General features: G+C 41.0%; 1 protein-coding gene across 5 annotated transcripts in view; it reads left to right on the forward strand.

Moving 5' to 3' along the window:
* Window positions 1-4,114, forward strand: part of PUM2 (pumilio RNA binding family member 2) — a gene marked incomplete at its 5' end in the record, with an annotated part of 47,805 nt that extends 43,691 nt beyond the window's left edge. For all 5 annotated transcript variants that reach the window (XM_081997090.1, XM_081997091.1, XM_081997093.1 and 2 more), the window contains 4 exons: window positions 423-548; window positions 1,508-1,629; window positions 2,474-2,666; window positions 3,377-4,114. In XM_081997090.1, coding sequence (XP_081853216.1) covers window positions 423-548; window positions 1,508-1,629; window positions 2,474-2,666; window positions 3,377-3,508 — 573 coding nt within the window. In that variant the 3' untranslated portion in view covers window positions 3,509-4,114. The remainder of the gene's footprint in view (window positions 1-422; window positions 549-1,507; window positions 1,630-2,473; window positions 2,667-3,376) is intronic.
* Between the last annotated feature and the right edge of the window lie 7,586 nt (window positions 4,115-11,700).

Here is an 11,700-nt window from a genome sequence, read left to right on the forward strand (position 1 = left end):
TGGAGAAGAAAGCAAAAGGAATAGGCATGATTTTGACTGTATGTTTTGAATACTTATTTACAAACTTTGTATCTGTAACAGCGAGCCTGTTGTATATGCTGGAATGTGAAATTAGTGAAAATCAGCCACAATAATTGAACTTTTTTAATATAAATGTCAAAATCTTAAAATTTGAAAATTAAGTACAAATTTAAAAGGACAGCTTGAAAGGTGAACAGTGCTTAAGTAAGGGTCATGCTTCCAGGCTTTCCTTTGCAGCTACGTAGGCTAGAAACATTGTAATGAAAACTTGGGTTCTTAGTTGTACGATTACTGGAGTCCTTGACACACAAAAAACTGCATTTTCATTTTTTCCTGATAGTAATATTACTGTAGCTGTAAACTTCAGTTGGTTTAACTTCAGTTTGCAATCCTGTTTAAAGGTGTTTGTACTTTCAACCCATCCATATGGTTGTAGAGTAATTCAGCGTATACTGGAACACTGTACTGCTGAGCAGACTTTGCCAATCTTAGAAGAACTGCATCAACATACAGAGCAGCTAGTGCAGGTTAGTGCGTGTATTCATTTTTGAATGAATTTTAGAGCTCTTTTTTGTTTTAATGTATTCCTATTTCTTAGTTTAAGAAATAGTTTAAATGCATTTGCCTCTTTTTAGTTTTGTAGACATTGATTTTTTTGTTTTTCTTTCCTTCCATAGTTTTAATGAAAATGAATTTGGAAGTTGGGAGGCAAAGAAGATATAAAAAGTCTTTTTCTTACACTTTTGACTGTAGCTTCAAATATACATTGTAAATGCACAGAATAAGTACATTTTTTATTGAAAAGATTGCCTTTTTGTAGTTTATCTTGATTCACTCAGGTGTCCTTCAGATAACTTCTAATAATGTCTAACCACAAATACATTGTCAAAAATATACGCGTTGCATATTCTTATACGAAAAGGGCACCTTTCCTAAAAGAAGGCAAGAGACCTTACACAATGTGATTTTTCTGTCTTGGTCTCAGATGGTCAAATTGAGGGCTACAGATGGCTTTGAAATTGAATCAGTTTAAAATACTGGAAGGGACTCGGTGTTCCATAGGAATTTCCACACATAAAAAGACAAGACTTGCCTTTTGCTACATATTCACAGTCTACTTTATTTCTCAGTGGTTTCTTGTATATACAAGTCTCTAGTTATGTGGAACCGAAGTTCAGGCAGGTATTACGGCTGTTAAGGAATGATAATCTTAATTTTGAGGACTTCTTTCTTTAAGAGGATAAAAGGTACTGTAGCAAAATGCTGGTTTTAGAGATTATTTACATTTTGCATGTAAATTTTGTGGTCCATTAATGAATTCTTGATGCAATAATTGTTGCATCACTTTGTTTCTATAACGTTGACACTACTGTATTTTTCCTTCTATCTGTGCATATAGTAATTTGAAAGTTTATACAAATATACAAAAGCTGTATGGATTACTTAGTATGAACACAAAAGAAAATTGAAGTCATCTTATTTTCAGGATCAATATGGAAATTACGTTATTCAACATGTACTGGAGCATGGTCGTCCTGAAGACAAGAGTAAAATAGTTTCAGAAATAAGAGGAAAAGTTCTAGCTCTGAGTCAGCACAAATTTGCCAGGTATTGCACAGCCTTCGTATATTAAAGCTTCACTAACTTTTAAAAGTTGTAGTATTTTATTTATTTATTTTGTTAGAAAAAGGGTATGAGAGGTGTTTTTTCTGTTGTTTAACTTGCATCCTGAAATTCCATGTTTTTATAGAGATGAATGGTAGTGGTATTTTTATACTAGATTTGGGGAACGGAAAGGGGAAATGCTGTTCTGTAGCAAAACAAAGATTCCACAGGTTTATGGGATGGTTTTTGTTCACCTTGTACAAAGAAATGCGTTCTCAGCCTCCATGTAAGGATCCCTAGAGCCAGGTGAAAAGCTCTCCTAGAGCTTGCTTGATACGCTGCTACCACTGATAGTCTGGGACTTCTGTCTATCAGTCCAGACAAACAATTTACAAGTATAAAAAGGATAGCTTTAAAAAGTGATGGTTCAGCCTGACAAGGCTTTTATGCATTAGGAAGTCTCAAAGACCACTGCAGGAGTCCTGAACTACTCTAAAAATTAGAACCTAAAACTCATCCTTCAGTGCTTTTTGCTGAAATACAGATTATGTGCTTTTTGCTGAGGAAAACACACCTCAGAATTCATCCTGGATGATACCTACTGTAGGTCCAGTGGAAAACCTCTCCTAAGTATCAGAAAATTACTTTTTTTTACATGAATTGGAGTGTATGATCCTTTAACTTCCTCATTCATTACAGACTAAAGATTTGTAAATCAGGACTTGATGCATTTACAGTGCGCTCTTTAGCAGCATTAAGACACTTGAACTGTTCATATAAATTTAAAATTGCTACTTAAAAGAATATTACATCTTAAGTCACTGGATGCATTTGTCTTATTTTTCAGCAATGTGGTAGAAAAATGTGTAACTCATGCTTCTCGTGCTGAAAGAGCTTTACTTATTGATGAGGTCTGTTGCCAGAATGATGGTCCTCACAGTGCCTTATACACCATGATGAAGGACCAGTATGCCAACTATGTTGTTCAGAAGATGATTGATATGGCTGAACCCGCTCAGCGGAAGATAATAATGCACAAGGTATATTTGTATGTAGTTTTATTGGTTCAGAAAATACTATCTATACTAATTTTTTCTGCTATAATACCTTTCCCTGTAGATGTAAAACTCACTAGTTGTCATCTAGAACTTGATGTATAACCATTAAGTTCAGTAGATCTTGATAAAACAGAATATATTCAGGTCTGAGCACTGAGCTAAAAATGTAAATCTACATAAAAGTTTCAAAAGTTGGATTTCATATCCTCTCTTTGTGACAGCTTTTCTGTTAAAATACTTCTAATACTAAAACATATCTGTCATCTTTATTGATATAACAGAAGAAATACAAGTTTCTCTTTTTATTTGCTAGTGTCTGGTATAAATCCATTCTGCAGCTCCCCCAAAAGAGATTCCCCCACTTCCTCACACACAGGCACATTTTCTACTTCAGAAAATTCAAACATGGACAAAAGTGCTGTTGCCATAGTTGCCCTAGGTTATTTAACAGAGGGCCCAGTATATTCCTGCAGGAGCTCTGCTTCCCCCAGTCACCATCAGGGCACTCCCACAAAAGGGCTGCCTCCCTTTTCCTGTGACGGGTATGTCAGTTGTTTGGTGAGTCAAAATCACCAATTCTTCATCTTTCCAGAAACTTTACTGACATTTTTTTACATAATATTTTGAAAGTGTAGGAACCTCTACTTAAAATTTTTGAGGGGAACAAAGAAATAACGGGTTTCTTCCCACAGATTCGACCCCACATCACAACTCTGCGTAAATACACCTACGGCAAACACATTCTGGCCAAGTTGGAAAAGTATTACCTGAAGAACAGTGCTGATCTGGGGCCAATTGGTGGACCGCCAAATGGGATGCTGTAAAAGACAAAAAGAAATGGAAAAAAATTTGAATTGTGAATGATCAAAACATACAACTTAACTATAAATGTTCTGGTTTTTTTTAAATCTATTTATTGACTTTGTTCATCCATTTGTAAAATTTTTATTCTTGTGTATATTTTTGGGGAGTGAAATATTAAAAAAGAAAAAAAAAGAAAAAAAAAAAGAAAAAATATCTCCAGCCCTGATCAGGAGACCTATCAGATTGGATGGCTGGCAAAGCACAGAATGCCTGTATATGATGTAATTGTATCAAAATAGCTGTCACATATTTTGTAAATTTTTACCTTGTAAAGTCACTGAAATAGTTTTTAAAGGGAAAAAGTACAGTATTCTTTTAATACACTGGCTTGCAATCTGGTAGGTCTACCCAGCATCATAGCACAACAGGTTTATAGAGTTGTATATAGAATTAATCCTTATTTTTCCCTTTTGTGTGAAGTCTTTTATATACCAGATTAAAATCAATCAGCTGCATAAACATTATTTAACATGTTGAAAAGTTAAGTTGTATTTTGGTGGTTCACAACGTACTATCCAAATAATATACAGGGCACAGCAAATTAAAGGAGGGAATAACAAAACAATGGAAACTTTAAAAGACTAGCTTTCACCACTTGCTGTGGATACAGTCTCTTTAAAATGGTGCCCTAAGGTTTTCTCTAGCGATGTATTAAAAATCTTGTATATACTTATATATTTAATTGTTGTACAAGGTAGAAGGATTAAAATGATGGTGGTACTTCCACTCAGTACACTGTTGGAAAAGGAGCGAACCCTGTATTAACTTTACAGTCAGTTTTACAACGCAGAAAGAGTAGAGATTTGTATTTTTTTATTTTGCATATAGAATTGTAAGGATTTGCAAGTGTTGAGCATTTATTTTGCTTTCTCACTGTAGATGCAAAAAATAGGTATTGATGAAGAGAAAAGGGGCCACTGAAAAGTAAACTTGATAGCTCAACATTTAAGCATGATTGATTAAATATTCAGATAGCTTTTTGCTTCCTATAAATATATGCATTGTATACGTGTAGCTAATAGGTGTAAGTTTACAGTTTGAAAACAAATCTCTTGTTTCGATGTTTATTACAAGCCTTGCTAATTTAGTAGTGATGCTTACCTTGGTTGTACAGATGTACATTTGTAAACCTTCATGCTGTAAATGTAATTTGTTTTACCCCTTTTTGGGACAAAAATTTGCATTTTAGTGTATATTCATATCCCCGTTCCCTTTTTTCCCCCGGCATATAGTGTTGTATAATGTAAATTTATTTCAGCAAATCAAGAGTGATTTTTTTAAATTCTATCTTTATATGGTTTCAGAAATATGAACCGGCTTTCTTTTTATCTATTGTGAGAAACATTATGTTTTGTTTATAACATAGCTGTTGATTCTGTTAATATGGACTCTTTGGGAAATCAATCTGTTGAAATTTTAAGTCGGGATAATAAGCATAGTAAGAAATGGACTGAAATATTTGGTTATCACAGAAACCAATGCTTCTTCCATCTTAATAAATGTGGCATGATTTTTTTGTACAGAAGAGTACTGTATTTTTGAATAGCCTTCTCCCAGCGTAAAGCAAATATGTATGATACTGTCAATTTTTTTCTCTGGACATATGACATTGTAACAGTAACATAAAGATGATGTACATTTACAAGCGGCCTTATGTACATTTCCCAATGATCTTTTTAAGGCAGAATTGTGACCATATGTGTATAATTAAAATCCTTTTTAATCCTTTGCCTATGGAAATATTTTGGAAAAAGCTTACTTTGTATATTCAGTTTCTGAAAGATAAAGAAAGTGCTTTGTATGTTGTTGAAGTAAGTATTTTGTGTAAAACATTCATTTGGATGGCTTAACCTAAAGTTTTGATCAACAAGATAGTTTGAAAACAATGTCTTGAGCGTTGATCAAATAAAAAGCTGTTATGGTAGGGATGTGATCGTGAGGAAAGAAAATAGTAGTGGTATAAACTTGTGTAAGGAATTCTGTCGTATTACTGTTTATATCAGGTTTACATAAATCTTATTAAAGCATAGGCATTACTTTTTTTAACGGTAGCATTAATTCATTAATAGGCAAATGGGAAAGTTTGTTCTGGCCTACTTGCAGTTTCTGAATCTGTCATTTAGTGCCTGCATTAAGTGATGTAGTAGGCCTAATTATTTTTAGTAAGCACAATTCTAATTGCCAAGTAATTTTTGCATGGCAGTTCACAAAATTCTTCTCAAGAGGTACAAACCCTCTCATTGGAGCCGGAGCTTTCCCGTAGTCGCACAAAGGATGATGTTTGATCCACTTCCTTGGACACATTAATTCTCCTCAGTGACTATTTTTACCCCATGTATAAATGCTGTGCATTATAATCCACAGAGCCAATGTTCTCTTCAACGTGTAAGACAGTAAGTTAGGCTTTCGGGGATGTCCAGGCAGAAGCTGATAATGTCCCAGTACTTTGTCCCTGTAGCACTCATGCCATGGTTGAATTTAAACAGTCCTGTAACTATCATCCTTAGTGCTTTCAGTGTCTTGGAGGTAATCTTCCATTTGCTCTTCTGAAATCATTTTGCACAAATTCTATCCAGGAATATGAAAATCACTGGTTTTCGTTTCAACTATTTTAGGCTTTGGGTAGAACCACTAGACTTTTGCTCAAGTGTTGCTTTTTGATATAGATTGTTTATGGACCAGTTTGACTAGGTTTGACTCCAGGTGGCTCATATTGAATAATGTAATTTTCACATGTATATACTGTAAAAATCAAAATGAAAATGTGTGAATAACACTGTGTGAAATACATTTGGTCTTGTGTTTTTCCTGTAGGGAACCAGTCATTCCTTATATTCTCAGGTACACGACTTGCCTTCTATCTGTGGAGCTCAGCTTTGAGAAGGTACTCATGTCTAGTGATCCTGAAGAACCTTCTATTAGATCATGAAGTTTCCAGAGGCCCGTTCAGACAAGCTAAACTTTCACATTGTTTCACAAAAAATCTTTACAGATGTGTAGTTAAGGCTACAGCCCGATGACAGTTTCTTTGTACACCACTGGATCCAGGATGAGTTCCTGAGCATTTGAGAGGGCTAGGATTGATACCAATGGCATCATTGGACGCACACTTGTTTCTGTTGCTGCCCAGTTTTTTTTTCAAAGGACCATTTTTAGCTTAAGGTGTGGAGCAAGGGGATCTGTAGCTGCAAGGGAGTGGGTCTGCTCTCTGGTGTTAAAATGACTCACCAAAGTGGCCCCTTACGGACGGAACAACCGTAATACGATGACCTCCATCGCTGACAACTAGATCCACTGATACTTTTTCATCAGAGTATGGGGAAGATTGAGGTTTCTGGGGGCATGCTGATGGAGATCTAGAAACCGACCTAGTCATTCCTCTTCCCTCTGCTCTCAGGAACAGGCATGTGAAGAGCTGCTCATGACACACTGCAGAGTCGTGTGGTAATTGGGTTGTTCCGTCAGTCGGTTTTGTTTCATCAGAATGTTTGATGGTCAGCATACTAGTAACTAGGAAATTGGGTAAAGAGTGGGGTGACAGCTGCCCACCATGTCACGTAAGGAAGTAAAGCTGAGAAAACAATTGCAAAAGCATTTTAAGATCTAGTGACTGGTAAAATTGCTGATTGCATCCAAGTCATGTGCCTGGGGAGAAACCCCTATGTTAACTACAGAAAAGCAATTTGCTGCTGAATGGCTGCATTGCAGCATGCTGTGCTGAATTTTATACTGAGAGCGGTGGCTGGTCATCGTGTATCCTGAGAGTGGCAGATTGTTTTGTAGTTTTGGTCAGTGTTGCTGCTTGAGGAAGGAAAGGGAAAAAACATGTGCTGTATCTGATCTCAGCTGTCCCAGCCCACAACAGGGTAGGAGTGTCTGTGGGTTTAACACAAAGGCTCGCATCTTACCAAGCTACTGGTAGCACTTGAAGTGATCCCAGGGTCTCAGTAGTGCATGGGTAACACTGATGTTTCGATGAGCATGTGCTACAGGCAGTGCTTTACTCTGCATGAAGAGTTTCAATTTGAAGTATTTGCTCTGGTTGGAAATGATGTTGGAAGTAGTCACGGGTGCTATCTGTGCCCAAAGATTGCAGATTCAAGCACCTCTTGGCCTGGGGATGGGGAAACCTGGTTCCTGTCAGGGATAGCATATTTTTGAGTCATGCTGCAGAACAAGCCTGGGGTGTCGGCACTCAGGTATCGCAGAGTAGCCCAGACCACCTCCATGCCATTGTCAGAAGGGGTTAGAAACCAGCACCATTACCATGGAAAGACCAGTCTGTCCTGGGGACAGCATTTTTAGCAGGGCCTGTTGTGATAGGACAAGGGGTAATGGTTTTAAACTAAAAGAGAGCAGATTTAGATATAAGGAAGAAATTTTTCCCTGTGAGGGTAGTGGAACACTGGCCCAGGCTCCTCAGAGGTAGTCACCGCCCCATCCCTGGAAACGTTCCAGGTCAGGTTGGACGGGGCTCTGAGCAACCTGATCTAGTTGAAGACGTCCCTGCTCACTGCAGGGGGATTGGACTAGATGACCTTTAAAGGTCTCTTCCAACCCAAACTATTCTTTGATTGTATAGGTCACCTCCTCCCACGTGGGAAGGATGTCCATCAAGTGTTGATAGCATGCTTGAGCCGATACAGCACATGGGCTTTTCCCTGCTAGTGCAGTGCTCGTGTTAAGGAAAGAAGGCAGCTGCTTTATCTCAGAGAGTGAACCAAAACCCAATGTTACAGATTACGTTTCAGAACACAGAGGCTATCAGGCATCTACTGCCCCACACCGGCAGCAGAGAGCCAGCAGGGAAAACCGAGCTTATGGGTTTAACTGAACTGCTGCCGTTCATCAATGAGGTGGTGCAGGAGCGTTTCCTCCATCAGCCCTTTGGACGGAGCCTGCTCCTTTTGCATGCTAGCTCTGTGGTTAGGGAACTGGCCCAGAAAATGAGATGCTTGAATTAGTTTCCTTTATCAGCCTCAGGGTTTTGAACCCACCTCCCTCACTTCACAGGAGTATGTCCTAACCACAAGGAGCTGGGCAGGTTCACTTTCTGCTCCTGAATATGGGCTGGGCTTTTAGCACAGCTTGAACCATTCGTTGCATCACAAACAGCACAAGATGGAGCATGACTCTTAAAGCACGCAGGTGGGAGTGGGTAAGTTCTGCTCACCAGATCCTTGTCTCCACCTTGATTCTCCCAGGCTCACTTAATGCAAAATATATCTTGGGAGCAGCATTCCCCCATCATTAACAAATTGGAAATGCTCCAGAGGCTTTTTATGTAGCAGCTGAAATGTAGGAAGACCTATTCTAAAAACCATCTTCATTTCATTAGTAAGAGCAAACATAGGAATAAAATGTTCTCTCACCAGTGTTTGTACTCTGGGCACAGGAGGCCTTTTGCCGCCTCCTCCGCTTGCACAGTCCTGACCCAGCCCTGAAGTGTCTAAATCTGTGAACAAGACTCGGGGGCATGTTGCAGGTGATGCAGCTGATGCACTGGACCAGAGGACCCAGAGAAACCCCTTACTGAGCTGAGCAGCCCCAATGAGTTTCGTTTGAGCTTAAGATCTGCCTGGAGGGTTCAGATTTCCTGGCAGCCGCTTCCCCAGCTTGGCTGCCCATCTTCTTCCCAGCCAAGCCTAAGGGGGACAGGGAGGGAGACGACCTTTCCCCAGACAACAGTGCTCAGGTGGTGGAGGCTGTTTCAGGAATGCAGCCTGCTTGGCTGCTGATCACAAGGCAGGTTCACACGCTACGGTTTCACAAATGCTCGCGTCGGTTGTTGGCTACAGATGGTATCCGCAGCAGCGCGGAGCTGCTGTGGTACTCAGCCTCTGCAGAAGAATGTCACCAGTGGGGACTGGCGAGGAATTGGCCAAGCCTGCTCTGGTCTCTCCTTACAGGCAAGTTTGCTCTGCCCTCTCGGGCTACAAGACCACAGTCTGCTCCTGTCAAAGGGCTTTTCACAGTGTTACGGAAGCAGAGCTGTTTCAGGCATCGCTTAAAGTAGGTCCCAAAAGAAAGATCCCAAAAGAAAGATACACAGCTGCTTACTGAGGACCAATGGAAACTGCAAGAAGGGGGAGTGTTATGGCAAGGGCAACACACAGGAAGGTGGTGGCAGAAAGCAGCAGCCGGCCTGACCCACGAGGGAGGTGATGACAGAAAGCATGTTCACAGCTATGTCCCATGAGTGCAAATATAGGCACCCTATTCCTTGTCTGCTTCAGGAGAACCAGAAGTTAGAGGTTCCTTGGTGGGAATGAAGACCTCTCTTTCCTGCCCTATATAATTCCTATCTCACTTTCTCTAAGAGAGATGAAATGCAGCATCAGAAAGTGTTTGCAATTCTCCCCCCACCCAGGATGAATCCAGGAGGAGGTTTCAGGAGTCTATCTGCTCATACAAGCCAGGATCTTGGGGAAGGATTTAGCCCAGTTGCTTCTCCATTAGGCTTGTGTCTGGTGGGTCTGCTTCAGTGCTGTTCCCTGCTCCACACCTCTGTATATAAGCTGCCTTCCAGAGGCTCGTTAAACAGTCGGAGCAATTGCTCATTGAGCGAGGATTACAGAGGGTTGAAGCTGGGCTGAAGAGCTGAGGATGGACAAACTCAATGCAAGCAACAGAGTCAATTCCACCCCCCTGCATGGAGGGATGGGACGAATGGAGCAGAGTTCGCTCCTGTCAGAGGTCCAAGCTATACACTGATCTCATTCAGCTGGGTAATTTGGCTCTTAAAAAGCCTTTTTGTTTGAAAACTGACTATCTTAAGTACTCCAAAATTCACATGATGTCTCCTATTTCCTTGAAATGTCATGTGTCTCATCAGAACCAAGGGTTTGAGTATTCATCCCAGTTTGGGAGTCATACGAGCTCACGTCCTGCTGGGAAAGGGGCTCTCATCCAGCCCTACCCCGTGTGCCACCCACCCACACGTGGGGAACTAAAAGCCCAGAGATCTGATCAGGGGGTTAAAGGTCACCTACTCTGCACTTCTGTGAAGTGCTGTACAGCTCCTGCTACCCACTTCAAGAAGGGGTACTCCTACAAGGGTCACACAGCTACACCCCATCAGCAAGGCTATGGGGAGACACCATCCCAGTTTAAAACCACTTCTGTTTAGGTCTAGACACTTCCATGCAGAACATGGAACACTGGCAACAGATCCTGTTGCCTACTTAGGTATCTGGTGCCATGTGAGAGACCCTTGAGCATGCAAAACACCTGGTCAGGGCAGGTGAACATCCCCTAGGAGCTTGCCCCAGCCTAGCCTCTAGTTTCTAGCCCAGAAGGACATCTAAGATGGCACTGGGCACCTTCATATAGACAATGGGTCTTTTCACCTGGAGGGTACCAGAAACCGATAAGCAACTTTTTATAAACCAGCAGTTAAAAGGGGGAGGGAGAGAAGAGGAAGGCAAGAATAAGCAATCATAATGACTTTTTCGATTATAAATACTGGGAGAAGGGGAGGGGGAAGGGAGAAGGAGCACCTTGGGAACCCACTGGTATCTTTAAAAAGTAGTAATAATAAAAAGACACCATTATGAACCGCAAAACCTTCCTTCCAGGCCTCTCTGTGAAGTACAGCTAACTTCACAATCACCTAAAAAGAAATCAAACTTCAAAAAGGAATTAAAAAAAAGGAATAAATAAGCAGTTAAAATATCTGTGTTCACCGTGCCAGAATTAGTGCCGCTCAGAGTGCGGCAGGCAGCATGCACACATGCCAAACAAAGCTTAAACCCAAGGTAAAACCCCATCTCTCTCTCCCCCATAGACATGTAGGTCCTCTCTCCCCTGTAGACATGCAGGTCAGCCCTGCAGAAACCTACCCCACAGCCCCATGGGGTTACAGCCCTTGCTCCCCTCCTTTTTTCCCAGTTCCTTACCCACGTACGTCCCCTCCTGTGCCCCCCTGCTCTCCTCCCTCCGGCTGTGCGCTCGGCCTCCCGTGGGGGTTAACCACCAGTAACACATGCTGGCGGGCAGAGAGCCCAAGCGCACCTTGGTCCTTGCTCCAGCCTTGCACCAGCTCCATCCCTGTGGCACAGGAGCACAAGCCTACCTGGGACAGGGGTTACACCAACCCTACTCCCAGGAGGGGTGAGAAGAGGAGCTGGGCAAAGGCGTTCTCCTAATGAAT

This window comes from Phaethon aethereus (assembly GCF_964289735.1).
Source record: "Phaethon aethereus genome assembly, chromosome: 3".
Classification (NCBI taxonomy): Eukaryota; Metazoa; Chordata; class Aves; order Phaethontiformes; family Phaethontidae; genus Phaethon; species Phaethon aethereus.